Source organism: Hevea brasiliensis, chromosome 16, assembly GCF_030052815.1.
Source record: "Hevea brasiliensis isolate MT/VB/25A 57/8 chromosome 16, ASM3005281v1, whole genome shotgun sequence".
Classification (NCBI taxonomy): domain Eukaryota; kingdom Viridiplantae; phylum Streptophyta; class Magnoliopsida; order Malpighiales; family Euphorbiaceae; genus Hevea; species Hevea brasiliensis.
In genome coordinates, this window is record NC_079508.1 from 50,039,374 (window position 1) to 50,058,791 (window position 19,418).

The 19,418-nt window shown below is 36.3% G+C and overlaps 2 protein-coding genes across 4 annotated transcripts in view; both read right to left on the reverse strand.

The window, feature by feature from the left end:
- Nucleotides 1-18,211, reverse strand: part of LOC110654330 (uncharacterized) — a 28,727-nt gene extending 10,516 nt beyond the window's left edge. Inside the window, exons 1-17 of one of the 2 annotated variants that reach the window (XM_058137366.1) lie at nucleotides 17,995-18,211; nucleotides 17,859-17,901; nucleotides 17,182-17,303; nucleotides 16,789-16,896; nucleotides 15,922-16,066; nucleotides 15,745-15,836; nucleotides 14,793-14,886; nucleotides 14,160-14,649; nucleotides 13,769-13,911; nucleotides 13,208-13,560; nucleotides 12,740-12,907; nucleotides 11,887-12,177; nucleotides 11,380-11,799; nucleotides 11,259-11,303; nucleotides 11,101-11,180; nucleotides 10,601-10,691; nucleotides 10,012-10,445 (exon numbers count right to left, since the gene is read on the reverse strand). In XM_058137366.1, the coding sequence (XP_057993349.1) occupies nucleotides 10,368-10,445; nucleotides 10,601-10,691; nucleotides 11,101-11,180; nucleotides 11,259-11,303; nucleotides 11,380-11,799; nucleotides 11,887-12,177; nucleotides 12,740-12,907; nucleotides 13,208-13,560; nucleotides 13,769-13,911; nucleotides 14,160-14,649; nucleotides 14,793-14,886; nucleotides 15,745-15,836; nucleotides 15,922-16,066; nucleotides 16,789-16,896; nucleotides 17,182-17,303; nucleotides 17,859-17,901; nucleotides 17,995-18,174 (2,943 nt within the window). In that variant the 5' untranslated portion in view covers nucleotides 18,175-18,211 and the 3' untranslated portion in view covers nucleotides 10,012-10,367. Of the gene's footprint in view, nucleotides 1-10,011; nucleotides 10,446-10,600; nucleotides 10,692-11,100; nucleotides 11,181-11,258; nucleotides 11,304-11,379; nucleotides 11,800-11,886; nucleotides 12,178-12,739; nucleotides 12,908-13,207; nucleotides 13,561-13,768; nucleotides 13,912-14,159; nucleotides 14,650-14,792; nucleotides 14,887-15,744; nucleotides 15,837-15,921; nucleotides 16,067-16,788; nucleotides 16,897-17,181; nucleotides 17,304-17,858; nucleotides 17,902-17,994 lie in introns of those variants that run through there. The other variant, XM_058137367.1, reaches the window with a different exon arrangement.
- LOC110654329 (NAD kinase 2, chloroplastic) lies at nucleotides 170-9,102 on the reverse strand (the record flags this gene model as incomplete). 2 transcript variants are annotated; one of them, XM_058137364.1, is given in 4 exon segments in its annotated part: nucleotides 170-241; nucleotides 331-452; nucleotides 6,265-8,190; nucleotides 8,670-9,102. In XM_058137364.1, coding segments are annotated over 4 exon segments (2,315 nt in total), but the record flags the coding sequence as incomplete, so codon positions are not given.
- Nucleotides 18,212-19,418: the final 1,207 nt, after the last annotated feature.

A 19,418-nucleotide genomic window follows, 5' to 3' on the forward strand; every position in this document is an offset into this window, starting at 1 on the left:
CAAGGGAGAAAAGAAAGGAAGTAATCAACCAAATGATCATTTATGAAGCATACTGCATAAAACACAGAATAAAAGATAAGAGATGAAATTGGAGCTTACATTATGAGAAGTCAGAAATCCAAGAGATCCAAGATTAAAGGATACAACAGGAGGAACAGCACCTCTAAATAAATTTGATGCATGGAGTATAACCCCATCTCCCCCCAAGCATGCCACAAAATCAACCCTTTCATGAAGATCACTGCATCAGGGGCATTAGAGAGGTACATAGGTTGCCAGACATGAAGAACGATAAAGAGACATGACACATTGGATCGCAATTTACATTACCTAGTATCTTGACTGTAAAAGGTCTGAATAAATCCAAATCCTGGGATTGTGGCAAATATGTCATGAACATCAGGTTCAACAAGCACATTCATTTTCTCTTGGTGATAAAGGAAAGAGGCAACCTGCACGTTGGATGCAGAACATGCAGTTAGAATATTTGACTAGATGGAAATAAGGTGATCTCAGTTGTGCTCACAGTCACCAATGAATCTATTTTCATATATCCTTCAATGCAAATAAAAGAAAGGCAGGATGTCCACTTAAATACCTGTTTCATGAAAGGCATCCCATTCCTCTGGAAACAAGAACCATTAAGATCATGTTGTCTGTTATGGAAAGTCAATCACTATATTATTTCTTTGTATATTCTGTATTCTGTATTCTGTATTCCTTATTCCTATTTAGGATTTCTTATTTAGGATTTCTTCTTAATTAGTAGAACACAATTATAGGAATCAATTGTATATATATACCAATGTGCAGATTAATTGAAATTAAGGAGAATCATCTCTTTCCACATGGTATCAGAGCAGGTCATCTATCTAGGGTGACTATTTGTTCTCACCACTCAGCTCAGGAGAGACCTTGGCCGCCGACCGGCTATTTCGACTCCGATCAACATCACCGGCGTCGCCTCAACCCCCTCATTCCACCACTGTGTGCTGTTACCTAATCCAGTATACCATTAAAGGACTTCTTAGGTTTAGCTCTCAGATCCTATTTCAGTATTTGCTTGATTTGTGATTTTGGGTTATTTTGCTACTGTAAACACTTTGGATTAGCGTTTCGGTTAGTTTTCTTTGTCTCAACAAATGACAGACAATAAGAATATTATTTCTGATGTAATTCCGGTGATGACTAAGATCACGGAACACAAACTTAATGGTTCGAATTATCTGGAGTGGAGTAAGACTGTTAGGATCTATTTGCGTAGCATTGATAAGGATGATCACCTTACTAAAGATCCACCGACTGATGATACACGACAAACTTGGCTAAGAGAGGATGCTCGGTTGTTTTTGCAGCTTCGAAACTCAATTCACAGTGAGGTAATTAGTTTAGTTAATCACTGTGAATTTGTTAAGGAATTGATGGATTACTTAGATTTTTTGTATTCTGGTAAAGGGAATATCTCACGTATTTATGATGTTTGTAAGGCATTCTACCGTGCTGAGAAAGAGAATAAGTCTTTCACGGCTTATTTTATGAATTTTAAACAGGTATATAAGAAACTTAATGTATTGTTGCTTTTTAGTCCTGATGTGAAAGTTCGCAGCCCAACGGAGCAATCGGTCAGAATGAGTTTTTGCAGGCCTTGCTTCACAGTATGAGACTGCTAAATCTCAGATTCTCTCCAGTTCTAAGATTTCCTCTTTGCATGATACGTTCACACGGGTCCTTCGTACAGAAAGTACCCAATCTTCACAACTTGCCAGTAGTGCTCTTATTAGCCGTAATTCAAATGAACAACAGGGTAATAGAAGAGGAAGTAGAGGAGGAATTACAGGCAACAGAAGTAATCAGCGTGATAGAGAGACTAGTTCTAATCAGGACTCAAGAGGAGTCATTTGTTATTATTGCCATGAGCCTGGCCATACAAAATATAATTGTCCGCAACTTCAGAGGAAAAATCAACGATCACAGATGACAAATATGGCAGCAGAGGATTCTACAGTATCTTCCTCTGAGAAAACTATTTTGGTATCTGCAGAGGATTTTGCACAGTTTTCCTAGTATCAGGCATCTCTAAAGCCTACCAGTTCTCTTATCACTGCGATCGCTGAATCAGGTAAATCCACTATATGCCTTGTGTCTTCCTCATCCAAATGGGTTATTGATTCAAAAGCATGCATCACATGACAGATAATTCTAGTCTTTTATCTACTTTTCAGTCTAATCTCACTTCCTCTACGGTTACTTTAGCTGATGGTTCTACTTCTTGTATCATGGGTTCTGGAACTGCGAACCCGACTTCATCAATTTCTTTGTCATCTGTTTTGTGTCTACCAAAATTCTCTTTTAATCTACTTTCTGTTAGTAAACTTACTCGTACCTTAAATTGTTCTGTTTCCTTTTTTCCTGACCAGTGTTTGTTTTAGGATCTTACGACGAAACAGATTATTGATAGAGGATGTGAGTCAGGTGGTCTCTACATTCTGAAAAATCATGTACCGCGGTTGCTTGTTTGCTCCAGTATCTTAACACTTCTTGAAGCTCATTATAAATGGGGTCATCCTTCTTTGTCTACCATGAAGAAGCGGTGTCCTCAACTTCAGTCTTTATCAGTACTAGAATGTGAGTCGTGTCAGTTTGCAAAACATCATCGTTTGCCTTCTATGTCTAGAGTCAATAAACGAGCTTCATCCTTTTTTGAGTTAGTTCATTCTGATGTTTGGGGTCCTTGTTCTGTTACTTCTAAAACTAGATTTTGTTATTTTGTTATTTTTGTTGATGATTACTCTCGTGTTACCTGGTTATATTTAATGAAGAATCATTATGAGTTGTTTTCTATCTTTTGTGCCTTTTGTAATGAAATCAAAACTCAATTTAATATTTCTGTGGGCATATTAAGAAGTGACAATGCCAAAGAATACTTTTCAGCACAATTTCAGTCTTATATGACACAAAATGGCATTCTTCATCAGTCTTCCTGTGTGGATACCCCATCCCAAAATGTCGTGGCCGAAAGAAAAAATCGACATCTTCTTGAGGCAACTCGTGCTCTTCTTTTTCAGATGAAAGTTCCTAAACACTTTTGGGCGGATGCAGTTTCTACGGCATATTTTTTGATCAATCGTATGCCGTCTTCTGTCCTCAATGGGGATATTCCTTATACTGCTTTGTTTCCTACAAAATCTTTGTTCCCTGTTGAACCCCGTATTTTTTGTTATACTTGTTTTGTGCGTAATGTTCGTCCATAGATTACTAAATTGGATCCAAAGTCTCTCAAATGTGTCTTCCTTGGGTACTCCCGGCTCCAAAAAGGATACCGCTGTTTCTCTCCTATTCTTAATCGTTATCTTGTTTCTGCAGATGTCATATTTTTTTAGTCCACTCCATTTTTCCTCAATCATCTGTGTATGAGAGTCAGGGGGAGGAGGATGATCTCTTAATATATACTGTCCAACCAATGTCTAGTCCTCTTCCACAGCCTAATCCTTCTGTCTCAAGACCTACTCGACCTCCCGTTGTTCATGTTTATTCCAGGAGATTGGAGATTCCTGACCCAGATCCTCCACCAGCTACTTCTTTGGGAGATCCTGTACCTCATACTGATCATGATTCTGATCTAGACTTACCTATTGCTCTTCGTAAAGGTAAACGTTCATGTACTTACCCTATCTCTTCTTTTGTTTCTTATAATCAATTGTCTTCTTGTTCTCGGTGTTTTGTTACTTCTTTAGACTCTGTCATATCCCTAATACTGTTGGTGAGGCACTATCTCATCCTAGCTGGTGTGCTACTATGAAAGAGGAAATTGAGGCTTTAGATGCTAATGGTACATGGGAACTGTTGCCGTTGCCCACTGGTAAGAAAGCTATTGGTTACAAATGGGTATTTACAATAAAGGTAAATCCTGATGGTTCTGTGACTAGGTTAAAAGCACGCCTTGTAGCAAAAGGATATGCTCAGACATATGGGGTTGACTACTCTGACACTTTTTCTCCTGTAGCTAAACTTACTTCTGTTCGCTTATTTATCTCTTTAGCAGCTACATATGATTGGCCCCTGCACCAATTGGATATCAAGAATGCTTTCCTTCATGGTGATCTTCAGGAGGAGGTGTATATGGAACAACCACCTGGGTTTGTTGCTCAGGGGGAGTTGGGTAAAGTTTGTAGGCTTTGAAAGTCTCTTTACGGCTTGAAACAAAGTCCTAGAGCCTGATTTGGAAGATTCAGTTAAGCAGTACAGGAATTTTGTATGGAAAAGAATAAGTGTGATCACTTAGTATTTTATAGGCAATCTGAGGCTGGTCTAATTCTCCTGGTATTCTATGTGGATGACATTGTCATCACTGGGAGTGACTCTGCAGGTATTTCATCTCTTAAAACCTTCCTCAAACCCAGTTTCAGACTAAAGACTTGGGATTGTTAAAGTATTTCTTGGGTATTGAAGTTATGAGAAGTAAGAAGAGTATTTTCTTGTCTCAAAGAAAATATGTCCTCGATTTATTGACAGAGACAGGAAAATTAGGTGCTAAGCCTTGTAGTGCACCAATGACTCCAAATTTACAACTGTTAGCAAGGGATAGTGAGTTATTTGAAGATCCAGAGAGATACAAGAGATTGGTAGGAAAATTGAACTACCTTACAGTCACTCTTCCTGACATTGCTTATGCCGTTAGTGTGGTAAGTCAGTTTATGTCTTCCCCAACTGTTGCTCATTGGGAAGCCTTGGGACAAATCTTGTGTTATCTGAAGGGCACTCCAGGAAGAGGTTTGTTACATGGTAATCATGGGCATTTGAATGTTGAATGTTTTTCAGATGCCGACTGGGCTAGATCTAAGGTTGACAGGAGGTCAACTACTGGATATTACGTTTTTGTTGGAGGAAATTTGGTGTCTTGAAGAAGCAAGAAGCAGAGTGTAGTTTCTCGATCTAGTGCTGAATCCGAATATAGAGCCATGGCACAATCAGTATGTGAGGTAATGTGGATACTTCAATTACTAGATAAGACAGGTTTTAAGACCTCCCTGCCTGTGAAATTGTGGTGTGATAATTAAGCTGCTCTCCATATTGTTTCTAATCCGGTGTTTAATGAGCGGACCAAACATATTGAGATTATTGTCACTTTGTTCGTGAAAAGATTCAACAACAGATCATCTCAACAGGGCACATCAAAACTGGAGAGCAGTTAGGAGATATTTTTACAAAAACTCTGAATGGAGCTAGGATTGACTACATTTGTAACAAGTTGGGCATGATTAACATCTATGCTCCAACTTGAGGGGGAGTATTATAGAAAGTCAATCACTATATTATTTCTTTATATATTCTCAGATTCTCAGATTCCTATTTAGGATTTCTTATTTAGGATTTCTTCCTAATTAGTAGAACACAATTATAGAAATCAATTGTATATATATACCCATGTACAGATTAATTGAAATTAAGGAGAATCATCTCTTTCTACATTGTCATTGACTAGGTCCCTAATTTTGAAGGAGCACCACCAGATATTGCAAGGTGGTTAAAAGAACAGAATAGGCCAAGGTATATAACTAGCACTTATATTCAATGGTTCTTACATTTCCAGCGAACTTGATCCTCGAGATTTATTTGAGAGAAATTGGCTACAAACTCGCACAGCTTATGGAATGAATGGCACAGTATATAAATGAAAAAGTACACTGCTAAAGTCTGTCAATAATATTTCCTTGGCCTACACGCTACAGTGGGAAAATTCATTGCAGGAAAATGAAATGTAAGACCTCCATAATAAATTGCAGAGAGGCAATTTCTTTGTAAGCTAATACTCATGTTTGAGACATTTTACAGCACTATTTTCAATAATCAATAATGCATAAGCTAATAAGATGTTAGTTCCCGAACTCAGCTAATTGGTTGATTCAATTATTAACAGAGATTGGTGTTTGTTGAGGAAGTATTAGAGGAAGAGAACAATAACATAGAGAAAGGGAAGACAAGATTCAAGAGAAATCAATAGAAATTTCTTGTTATTCATTCACATGTTCCTTCACAGCTCATATAAGTGTTGAGAAAGATTATAATGCAAACAGATGAATTGGACTTATGTGTGCACAAAAATCCAGGCCTCTCATCAGAACTCACATATTGCAATATCAAATTCAGCAACAGTAACAAGTAGTAATATTCACAGAACTCTGGCTTAGAAAATCAGTGTGCAAGAGAGAATTTTTTTAACAATCTAATGCAGTATGGAACCAGGTGTATGCTCTTGAATGATACCTCTTTAGCTTCTTCCATGAGTTCCTTCCCCAGCTTCTTCAACAGCAATACAGTCTTTGGTGTTGATTTCCACATAAGCATCTGTTGCTGGGTACTTGGATGAGTGAAGGCCAAGGAAGATTTAGTAACCTTTTCTCTGGTACAAGAAAAACCATCAGTTCTTACTAAAAACATTTCTGATTTCCTTCTTGACTGCACTCTTACAACCCCAGTTGCAGAAGCACACATGTCTCCTTCAATTGAGCCCAACTCATCATCACTGAAGCCTAATGCCTGACCATCAACAGATTTAGATGTAACATGCTCATTTAAGCTGTCCTTCACAATCGTACCAACATTAATTTCGGGAACGGAATACCTTTCCCCTTCACTGAATGCATGCAAATTTGAACCAATAGATATCAAACTACTGCTTTTCAGATGATTCTGACCTTCAATAGAAGAGTTCTCAAGTTCTGGAGATAGATTTTCACTACTAGCTGATCCACTGGATCTTTTTGCCCCCTCAAGCCCTGACATGGGATCAACACCCACAATCTCACTTGTTTGCACCTTCCTAAAATGTGTTTCTGTTGAAACAGGCGACTTGTTGAACTTGCAAAACTGATAACTTGAATAAATGGGAGGTGAAATTCTCTTAGTCCTAAAAAAGCTGGACATCTCTGCTTTGGAGAAGATATTAAAAGGAGGAATTTGAGCCTTGAGAGGGTCAGTTTCCCCGCAGACGTTTTCTGAAAATTTTCCCTCATTAACAAGTGTTTCTATAGATGTTGTATCCTGAACAGAAACAAGACCATTGTAGGCCCCATTAAGGCTTTGGCCCATTTCATCATTAAGTGGAGACGCAAATTCATTTGACACTCCATTTAAACCATGAAGTTTATCCAAAGCCTCTTTCAGTGATCCATTTTTCTGTTCCAGGAGGGACGTCTCTTCTATAATAGAAGGTGCCTGCAATTCTCTGGTTTCATTGGTATCTTGTTGTACCATATCACTGGGAGTACTGAACAGAGATGCACTGCGCATCATGTACTGCCTCCATCTGGAGATCATTGCAGAAGTCCTCCATACCCCTTCCTTACTATGAAGATAGATGGGCCTTTTGCTGTAATCTGAAACTAAAGATGCAAACTTCTCAACCTGCTCCACTGAAGGAGCTGTCCTAACTTCAACAGGAATTCTAATCAATTCAAATTTTCCAGACAACACAGCAGCATCTACAGCTGCTTGATAAAAGTTATCTTTTATAGTTTCTGCTCTGAGGTCTACAATGGTCTTGAATCCCTTCTCAATTAACCAATTCAAACCTTCCTCTGTTACCTGACCACCACTGTAAAATGCTACTTCAGAATTCACGGATGTCATGTCTTCTTTAGAAGTGCATAAATAAGTAGGACTCCAATTTGCGAACAGCGTATGACAAGGGTAATCATCATAACGGGGGAAGCCAGAATCATAGCAGACATTCTTCAGCCTCTGCAGTTTCCTCCATACATCCAAGCTTCGATTATCATCAGGTGTAAAATAGTTTTCAAGAGCAACATGCAAACTCTCACAACACCTCTTCATCTCACTCCTAAAAATGGCAAGTGGAGGAAGCTTATCCTCCATCATGCTTACATCTGTGGCATGAAAGGAATTCTTGATGGAAGATCTTCCTGAAAGAACATCACCTTTTCCTTTATTTAAAAGTGATAGCATGCAACCAAGCACGGACACTATTTTATCTTCCAATAACGGTTTTTCCTCATAATCATATGAAACACCACATTCCCCGGTCACAGGATTGCATAATGTGTCCATCAACGCAGCATGAAGTCGTTCAGCTGTTCTAAATATTCTACAATATGCCTCAATTTCAGCAACATCCCCAGGAATTGGACCAATCCAAGGAAACTGTGATAGATCATAAGACTGGACAACATTCTAATCAGAATAAAGACGCGTCAGTTTGATCAAAATAAATTGGGATATAGACGCCTATATCGTTACAATTTCTAACTCATTAAGCATTTAAGGGGCAAAAATTGAACTCTAACTATTCAAATTTCAATTTAATGTTCCGTTAAGAAATCACTAAGATGCGCTGTGCATCATTGAAAAAAGTTTTAATTGTCATCAAATTTGAATGAACCATTAGCCCATTAAAGGGCTTCAGAGTTCAAACTTCAAACCACTAAGATAGGGACACCATCAAATCTCCAATTGTTGACTATCTGATCATCAAAAGATTTAGAAAGAGAAAAACGAAACCCATTGTCGAAACTCTATTCCCCTAGATTTCCTCAAAACAATATATAACACTCTCAAGTCACTCAGTAATTTCATGAAACACCAAAGACTATCGCCAAGAATTTGACCCAAACATAAAGCAGAGGTAGAAAGAGTAAAAGAGAGCAAATGACCTGAGAGTCCAAACCCAATCTCGGAGAGAAAGCCCTTGACAAGTCCGCACTCACAGCAAACTTAAACTTCCTCTTCAACCGCTGCTTTCTCTGCAACTCAACTCCAAACCCGAAACCCACAAGGTGGGCATCTCTGTTGAGCTTACAAGAGCACATACAAGGCAGTATTCCTGTGATGGTAGATAACCGATTCATGTCTATTATGGACAAATGACACAAGAAAAGACATGCCACCACGTGGAATCAAGTTCAGGAAGAAGAATTAATGGGATTTTTGGAGGGATATTGCTGGTGCTTTCTGGTTCTGGCGATGGTGGTTTTTTTTTTTATTTTGGCATTTGCTTTCTATCTTCCTTTCAAAGCTGTCCTTGTTTTGATTTTAGATTGACATTGTTTGATTCTATGACGTCATGTCGTTTATGTTTGAGTGATTTACTCACGCGTGCTCACAAGACTTGCTCCCTCGTTTTACAAAGACATGTTTCTTTTTATATTTTTCATATAGTTTAAGGAAATATAATTAATATAATGAAAATAACAGGGAGATTTTTAATAGCTTAAAATGGTTGTGATTTGTATGTTTTTTTTTGCTTATTTGCTCAATGAAATTTTGAAAACGGAGATATAAAAAAATGGTTTATAGAAATATTAGAAAAGAAAATCGTGGTCATCTCCATATCAATCGCTCGGATAAATATCCACTTATTTATATATTTCATTTTTTAATTTTACTTGTAGTATGATATAAATGTTAATATTATAGCAATATGATAATAAAAATATATATAAATAATGAGTAGCATAATATATACAGATAAACACAACAATATAGATCCAGGCCCTGAATTAAGATCCCGCAAAGTGAGAGCATACTCCCTTTTCCTCCCCATCCCAGCTAATGGAGAAAATTTTCTCCATCCCAGTCAATGGGTAAAAGAACTGTCACATTTAGCAACCAAACTAAAATCAGTCAGCAAAGGAGAGTTAAAATGATCAATTATCCATCACCAACTCCCTTACTCAGGAGTCCCAATCTCCCAGCCTTTTCCATCCTTCTTCATGCCATAACATGGAAAGGAGTCCAAAGCGCTGAAGTGTAGCATACTGGCATCCTTGCTCACCCAGGGGAAGCCGGAGGGAAACAAAGTATGGCAACAATCACAACATTATTCGTAATGAATATGCTCGTCATGTTAGCATGGAATCAACTGCTTTCACCCCTGATTCTGTAGTCTGTCAGTTTTGGCATTAAGATGGGAATGCAAAAGTTGCCTTTTTTTTTTTTTTCATTTTCTGTTCCTATTATGTTGATTCGAGCTTAGCAGAATGGAGTAATGTCAAATTCAAAAAACTACTCCCGATTAGGATTATCTGAACCAATACAATACATCACGTATTTCATGCAAAATCCTTGAAATGACATTCACAGCCTAATTATATAAAATGTTACTTCACAAGCTGCGTACATCATCATATTATAATTGACTCAAAACTATCTAGGTATACATAATAAAAATGCCATCTAAGCCCTGCCTAATCTTTACCACCCATCTTAGCAAGGTTGATTTTGGAATTGATGCAAGGCATTAAAAATTTATCTTGACAGGCCAAACAACCTTAGATTTGCCATCAAACCTTCATCTCAGCATATGGTGTTGTCAACTGCCATATAAATTTTACAGGGAGCCCCATTCCACTTTAGGCCATGCTACTTCGGGTTCGAACTCTATCTATAAGCATTTGCCTGCCCGACAAATCTTCTTCATAGCCAACAACCTACATTGTCAATGTCAAGCACCATCAGCAGAATGGACTTCCATCCATCGAAAGGCAATATACTACTATAAACCCCATTATAGCCATGAAATAAGCAAATTTGTGCTTTCATGAAACAAACAACCATCAAATTGCCAATGAGTGAGAGCATAAACCTGAGACTCTGTTTGAGTTTCACTGAACCCATCATACATTCCTCTATTTAAATCTCTAGAAGGATTAGATAACTCGTCTCTTTTTCCAGTTCTGAAAAGAACATAAGCATAAACCACAGGTAAAAAGGGGTTAAAAAAAAGAAATACAAGAAATAAAAAGAGGAGAAAAGCAAAATGCCCCAACAAGCCATATATATATATATATATATATATATATATATATATATATTCGTCAACTGGAAAGATCAGTTAAGTTATTTAAGAGTAATAAACTTACCCTGACAAAAAAAAAAAAAAACAGCAGTAAAACTCATATATGATGGATAATGAAACAAGTTTATGCTTATAGAATAAAGTAGGGACTCAAAAATATCATAAAATTACAGGATTAAAACTACTAACAATGTACCTGCCAGAAAAATCCAATGCTTGACCAATCATTTGAAAAAATAAAATTTGAGAATTACAAACAATAATACTTAAAATAATAACATTGCTACCTATTTAACCAGTGCTTAGGTAACCCAATGACAGAGTGAGAGCCATGTTCTTCACCAAGCACCGTATCAGAAGAATAAAGCTGTTCCACCATCAAGGATTAGACAGAAGAACAGATCTAATATTATATGTGAAAAAGAACAATCATAATATAGGATACATTTTTATCACACCCAGTCCTCCCTGGTGACTTCTGATCATGTATCTGAAGGTAAGACAGAATAAAGTAATCAATAAACTAAACATCAAAAAAGCAATTGAAGAGTCATTAATAATATAACCTTGCTTGTCTGCTCTAGTAAGTCTTCGATAGCAGCTGCTACATCAGGAACGCTATGAGAAGATTCTCCATTATCTTTTGGATTTTTGCCTCTAATGGGATTTATGTTGCTGACAGAATCATCTAAATGAACTCCAGAAGAAAGCAGCTCCTTTTGGTCATCACTTTCCAAAAGTCTTGCCTTTTTAGTATAATCACTGGATTTTTGGAGCTCTTCCCTAAAGCTGTTAATTCTACCACCACCAGTCAGACTTGGTGCAGTTCTAAGGTCTTGTGACTGGCTTATAAGTTGAGATGGGCTCTCTCCAGATATCATTCGATCAGCCTGAGTAGGAAACTGGCTCACAGTGCACAAACCTGCATCCTGGTCTTGAGAAGTAACTACTTTTGGCCGAAATTGATCCACTGTGACAACTTCATTCTGCAAAAGGTGTAGGTTGTATGCAAATATATTGTGATGTCAAAAAAATGGTCACACAGACACACACAGTGAGTATGAGGAATATACCCGCCTGGCACACTCATAAATCCACTCAGAAGTAATCGAGCATATGCCCCACTTACAAGCAGCCTCATATTTTGGTCCATTGGTAAACTTGCATAATAGATGGGTGACCTTTCTGGTCAGTTTCTCCACAAATTTAGCTCCAAGAACAAAGCACAAGTTTCTTAATAGTAATCTTTCTCTCTCGTCATACTGTGAGATGCAAAACCTGAAGCTTTCAAAGCCAGGCAAAGGAATCTGGCAAGGAAGTGGGGAATATATAATATGACTTCCAACGTCCAGCAAGCATCCATCCTTCAATAGCAATAATATTTGTTATCAATTTTCATTGGACTGGATTAGCAGATATTTAAACAACAAAACTTAAGCCATCAATTAAGGAGATACTAGATAATTAAGCTAAAGATAGAAATAGCAACAAAAGATCAGTTGTTAATCTTGAGTTGGATGTTAATATGATAGTAAAAAATATGGAATGCATGATGACAAGTTGTAAAAACAGCTTAAAAAACTAATTATGAATTAAATCTATGGCCTGATCTTGAAACAAAAGCATATCCAATGCATAACCTAAAGAATGCTCCTAGGACATCTCCAAATGCAAATTGAAGTTCCCTATCTCCACTCCTTTCAATGCATACTTATTGCTTAATAATAATCAAGGTACATGGAGTAGAACATCTGAACTGAAGCATAAGCCAAGAGTTAGAAGAGTCCAAAAAAAGAAAAAGTCCCAAATGCTAGCCATTGCTCTGACAGAAATTCCCATAATTCAAAGTTCCATCAATAAATAATCATGTGAAAATGAGAAAAACAATACTGAAAAAAGAGTCATTAATGATTCAAAGGAGTATACCTCTAAACAAGATCTGACCCAATGACTGGATACATAAGTAGTTTGGGGAACATCCACAGACCTTGGTATCACACCATGGCACTCAATGGTAAAATACACATTCTGTTTTACATGATCTTCCACCATCTCCCCTCCCCCTTGACTCACCCACTGAACAATTTCAGCTCTCTGAAAGGAAATAAAAAGGAAACTGAATATAGTTGGAAACATTGCACAGAATGTTTTAAAAACTGAGAACATGGATCTATAGCATGAAACCAAAAAAAATGTAGAGAAGAAAAGACATATACAGCACACTTAAAAAGAGTAAGTAATTCAAGCTAAGAGGCACCAAGAGTAGAGATGATTTAAAATTTAAACAATTGGCGCATCAGTGAATCAACTGAAGCTGTAACATTATTCAGTATCCACTTAACTATAGATGCAGAAAATCACATCAGTCATAAAACATTAATTTGAAGTACTTACCCTATCTTCAGGAAAGGAGTTTGAAAAGCGAAATGTTTTCCCCTTAAAAACAGATAGTGGCCTCTTATTTTGATCCCTGGAATCATGTTGCTTTCCACCCTTCTTTTGATCATCAACAACAGATAACAGGTTCTGTTGGGACTGTCTCAAAGTCGCTTCCAAAGATATTCGCCCTTTCAGGTTGATTTCTGGTTTCTCTTCTCTGTTTTTCTCCAACAATGAAGCCATCCCATTGCCAAAGTTTGCACCAACCATTACATGATCTGAGCGAATGCTTGAATGGGTATTGGAGACTTTACCTTGATTTATACTAGCCATGCCAACTACTGCTCCTTTAATGGAGTTCGCAGGATCTATGTAACCAGGATATAGAGTTAAGAGAACCAAACAAAAAAAAAAAGATAAAAATTCCTAAATGATGAGAATAATCAACCCAATGAAACAGCTAAAAAACAACACACTAGCCACAAATCTCCATTGCAAACATGAAGTGAAAAAGGGGGAAGAAAACAGACAGAACAAAGTGAACCAGAAATAATAATGATAAAGTAATAAGAAAACCTTTAGGAAGAAGTAAATCATAGGCAATATGCTTCCTGAGAACAGGGATTTCTTTCTTTTCATGATCACAATCTTCAAGCCAGGTTGGTCTAACCACATTAATAACACCGAAGGCAGCAAGGGCCCTTAGTTCCTTTTTTTCACTGGGAAAAAACATATAAGCATGTGTGAGAGCAAGTGTTTAGAAATTCAAGAAAGATGATCTCAAATACCAATCCCAGTAAAAAGAATCAATAAAACATAAAACATCAACACATTGAGATCACAGGCAAGTTGGCATGGTTGCTAACAAAGTCAAGGCATTTCTGAAAATGCACGCAATGTAAATGAGAAGATAACCAAGCAATGCATTTAAGGACTTTGATATTGTCTAAATTCAGAGCAGACTTACACCTCTGTTGGAGCTCCAACTACAATGTGCGTCAATTTATCATTGAATGACATATACCGAGAACCCCCACCTCTACGCACCATATTAACTAATTTACGTAACTCAGAAGCTTCAAAGCCAACAAGCGATATTCTACACTCTGACAAGTAGAGTTCACTATCTTCAGATTGAGAGTCATTGGCAATACAACTGTCAAGGTTTGTTTCATTTGTGAGGTTCACTGCAGGCATTTCATCATCCCCAACTTGCATAAAGACAGGATCTGGAAACATAGAAGACATGTTCTGTGAGAGAGCAGCTTCTAAATCTGACTCAGGAACTGCACAAGGAAAAGCTGGCAAACTGGATTCTGCAGCAATGGAGGACTGCACAGATAGTGAATTTGCAATATACTTTTCTTGGATAAGCTGTGCCATTGAGGAGCACTTCAAATTTTTATTTGAAGATACAGAACCACCTTGAACCGGATAAGACTCCTCATTAAGACATGCTATTCATCAAAGAAAAAAAAAATTCAAAGTCAGTTACTACCCGCACAAAGTCTAAAATCCTTGTGTGATGAAGAATTAAAGCTGATATACTATAAATGCTAATTGAATCAGAATATCTATGACCCACTAGTGTAAGCATTACCTCGTCTAGCAACAGATTGATCAAACCATTTCCGAGTTACAATATGAATGTGGGCCCATCTTCTAGCAACCTTGTACTTGTCACCTTCAGGGGCTTATGGGTGGTCAAGAAAACAAATAAGGTTATCCTTAATTAATACTGTAGATTTAGAAACCTTTAAGAGACAAATTTTCTTAGGAAGTACAGAAGAAAATTTTGCAGGAAAATGGTTCAACAAGGGGAAGAAATTTTGCTTTTCAAATTCTTAAAGGTTTTAATGAAGGGGATTAAAATTCAGACAAGGCATTTTGGGAACTAAATTATCTGTCACCACAAAGCATGCAAGAAACAGCAGTAGCTCAGGTGCTTCGCCATTAGATAATGTTACAATTTTCACATCCAACAGTTGCAGGGTAAATAGATTAGCATAGTTAATAGACTACCCTAACACATAACAGTATACCACACATGAAACTTGGGTAACTTTGGTAACCTACATATGCATTCACATATTGCTATTATACTTTCACTTCATTTGGCAATACAGGAATTATAAATTTTAAGACAGGAATTCAGCAATTTTCTAGATCAGAAAACATAAAAGATTATATAAGCCCTAAAAGTTAATTGCAGAACACATGAAAATGCATGAGTGCACATGTGCGTGCGTGTGTGCATATGCATGTGTGTGTGTGTGTGTGTGTGAGAGAGAGAGAGAGAGAGAGAGAGAGAGAGAGAGAGAGTTATATGCTCATTGATAAGGCAGTCTAAGATAAGCAAATAAGAGAACAATTGGCAGATTCCCCAATAAAATGCACCTTTGCAACAGAAGAATGATGTAGAATTATGCAATCAATCCATATATCTCAAGGATTTGTTATTTCTAAGAAAAATCATTGAAAAAGAAATGAGAGAGGAACAAATGAATGAACCAAAACCAGATAAATTTCTTGAGTAACCATGAAAAGGATATATCACAGATCAAATGTGTGCACTTCTTGGTCAGCTCAGCAGAGTATTTCCCACCATTTTGTGTGATGATTCTTTCAATCTCCTTCCGCTCATCTGAAATAAGCCAACAAACCAGTATTACAACAAGAAAATAGTTCATCAGAAACAACCACGAACAACAGATAACTTGTATCAAAACCTGCAGGTATTCTGGTGACACATATCGTTAATCCAGAAAAGGGAAGGACCCTGTGTGACTCTTGAGGAACAACACGGTGCTCATTCCAGCATTGATATAACCAATTAATAGTTACAATTGGTTTCTTCAGAACATTTACAGCCCACTGCAAAAGAGGGGGAAAATTACAATTTACAAAAAGGCAGCACTTACTCATTGCAGTACATGATACATAATCAAAAAATTACATAATCAAAAAATATCTTGAATCTCCTCAACAAGGATATTAGAGTTTCATTTTTCAACTGTCATAAAGCAGATGGTCATGATGATTGTTTAGTGCCGTGGTAAAAGTTTTCTCCCGAGTCCTGAAGGGATGTATAGAAGCCCAAATTTTGTGGATAAGCCACCTTGTGCACAAATCTAAATATTAGGACCACGTATAGAAAAAACATAGAATCTGACTTTGTAAAGACTAGCACTGACTAACAACCATTATCCAACAAGAATGGGGAAAAAAACTTTAAATGGAACCAAATCTTCTATCCTACATAACTTAAGTCAGCATTATTAAAAATCTATTAGTACGAAGATCAACTTCAGAATCAATTCTAAGTTCCAGTGAATCAATTCCAAAATTAATATAAAGAAAAAAAAAATCAACAAGAAGTCCTAATATGCATTTGGAAGTATCCAAGACACTAAAGTTGATTCCTCCATAACAGCCTAAGCCAATTTAGGGTTATTAATACACACATGCATACCTCATGGAAGAAGGAGAAGGAAAGAGAAAGCAGGAAATTAAATGGATTTCTCCTATATGAAACAAAATACTTTAAGAGGTAAGAAATTTTGAATTAACAACAGTTTTCAAATGCAGTGCCAGACCTTGTACTTCGCAGCCAAAACATTCTTTACAATGATGAAACTAACATCCAAAGATGCCTTAGCATGCAACTGACCACCCATTGCTGTTATCAACTTTTCTATCTTGACCTGTGTCATAATTATAAGAATTGGAAAACACCAACAGCAGATAACTGGCATTTGGTGGAGGGGAGAGGGTGATTAAGAGAAAGATAGAGAAAACTAATTGGTACTCCAAACAATAGTTCAAATTAATCTTTAAGAAATCCAATACATAGCACACACACACTCACACAGTTCCATTTAGAGCAAGCTTCCTCATAATGGAGCTGAAGAAGAAGAATTCTTTGCAGGTCTAGAAACATATATTATAATTATTTTATCATTTCATAGGTCATCTTATAAAAAGAATACCTTTTCATCCATTTCAAAGCCGGATGCCAGTACTTTGACACCATCCATTGCAAGGCAACATGTGAAGCCTTGTTTAGGCAGTGCTCTATGTTCTTTTGCACATGAAAGCACACACTGAGGACCTGCCCAATATTTCATGAGCTCAAAAATGAGAACAATGTTAGCAATACGTGCATAAAATGCATCACCAGTGTTAGAGAACTGAGTTAACTTCAGTCACAGCTTATTACTAAAGCTACATCTCCTGACTAATTGGACCCTTTTTGATTGCCTACATATTTTGCTCAAAAGTATGAAAAACTGATTGCATCTTCTTTCCCACCTTCTCTATTTGTTTTAATGATATGTGTATTACAGACAATAATCTTCAATGATATGTGTATTACAGACAATAATCTTCAATGGCAAAATAAAAATAGGATCAGAATATATCCACAAGAACAACAGAATGCTTGAATTCAAACACATTAATCTCGTCATTTTTGCCATTTCGTTATTCATAGACTAAATAATTTTGCAATATCCAAATTTAGAAACTTTAGAATAAACTAAGGAAATCACAAGCTATTATCAGAAACAAAATGCAGAACTAATAGTTACCATAATAACACGATAAAAAAAATATCACAAAAAAAAAGTAAGTAAAAACAAAAGAAGGTAAAATTTAAAAACCGTACCTAGCAAATTACAGCCCTTAGTCCTGAGATCCTCGAATTTCTCCTGAAAAACAATAGGGAAAAAAAAATGAAAAAACCTAATTGAAGCGAAATGGAACTAGAAATGGCGGGAACAGTGTTAATTGACATTACTTACGTGATCAGGAGAGGAGATGATGTGATAATCGTTGGAACCATTCCGCGAAGGATCGCAGCAGAGAAAGACTTCGGCACCGTTATGCTTAAGAGCATCAAGAAGAGCGTCGAAGACCTCCGGCGGCACCAGGTTCCTGGACATGAAGACGTTCGCTCCTTTGAATGTCTTCGCCTTCAACATCTTCTATACAGAGCGCAGGCGCTCTTGACAGAGCTTTCCTGCTTCAACTGCACCAATTTTACAGCTAAGGAGAGCGGTGGTGAGTACTGGTGAGCTAGGTTTTCTGTGTATTTGGAGCGTGATAGCTTTTGAATTGGGGAGATTGGGTTACTGTTGAATAAAAAACGGGGGAAATAAAAAAGACGCGGGAAGCATATAATACTGAATTAATCAAAACGGCATGTCGTCATCTGTGGATAATTTTTTTTTCCTTGAACCGATGAAAATATTAGAGTTTAACTATTATATTATTAAAAAAAAATAATTACATATATTATACAAATAATAATTTAAAAAAAATAATGTATTATTATAATTATTAATTTAATATATTTTTTATAAATAATTGTTAAAATAAAATTAACTATATTTTCAATGCAATTTTTAAAAATAATTTAAATTTTTTAATTAAATTTAGTATTTAAATAATTATATTTTATAATAAAATTTAATAATTTAAATTAATATACTAATAAAATAAATTATTATATCTAAAAGTTTGGGAACGGCCTAGCAGCAGCCAACTTTTGGGCCAACAAATTTATTCAGTAATCAGGCTTAGCCCTATCCTAAATCATACAAAGCTGTTCGCTTGGACCCAAGAACCATAAATTGGCGGCACCCCATTTACTTTCCTTCTAGATGGGCTTAAGCCGCACTCCTACAAATCACTATTACAACCCATTTAGAATTGAGACCGAGAGGTCAAAATAAAATTTTTTTAAAAAGTAATATTTTCAGTATTATTAAAAAAATATATTTTCTTATTTTAAAATTCTTAAAATAAACATATTTAATTTTAAATTAATTTTTAATACTCTTTAATATATTTAAGGACAAATCCTTCCACTGCGTTTCGCGTATCCAAATTTCCCTTTCAGGCATTGCCACATTTCTACCCATCCGCCCGATAATGGCATTCATGGGCACCAATGCCAGTCCGCCAGCACCAAAAACTACGATAATCCAAATAAAAGGGAAAACAAAGTAAAAACAATGGGTAATTTTTATAATGAGTTTGGAAACGGATTATATTTTATTTTCATCCTTTAATTTTAATTTAAAATTAAAAAAAATTTAAATTTTAATTTTATTTTATAAAAACTGTAATTGATTTTCAAATTAAAAAAATAATAAAATTATATTTTTATCTCACTCAAAAAATATTGACTATTTTAATTATTATTTAAATCTATTATAAAAAT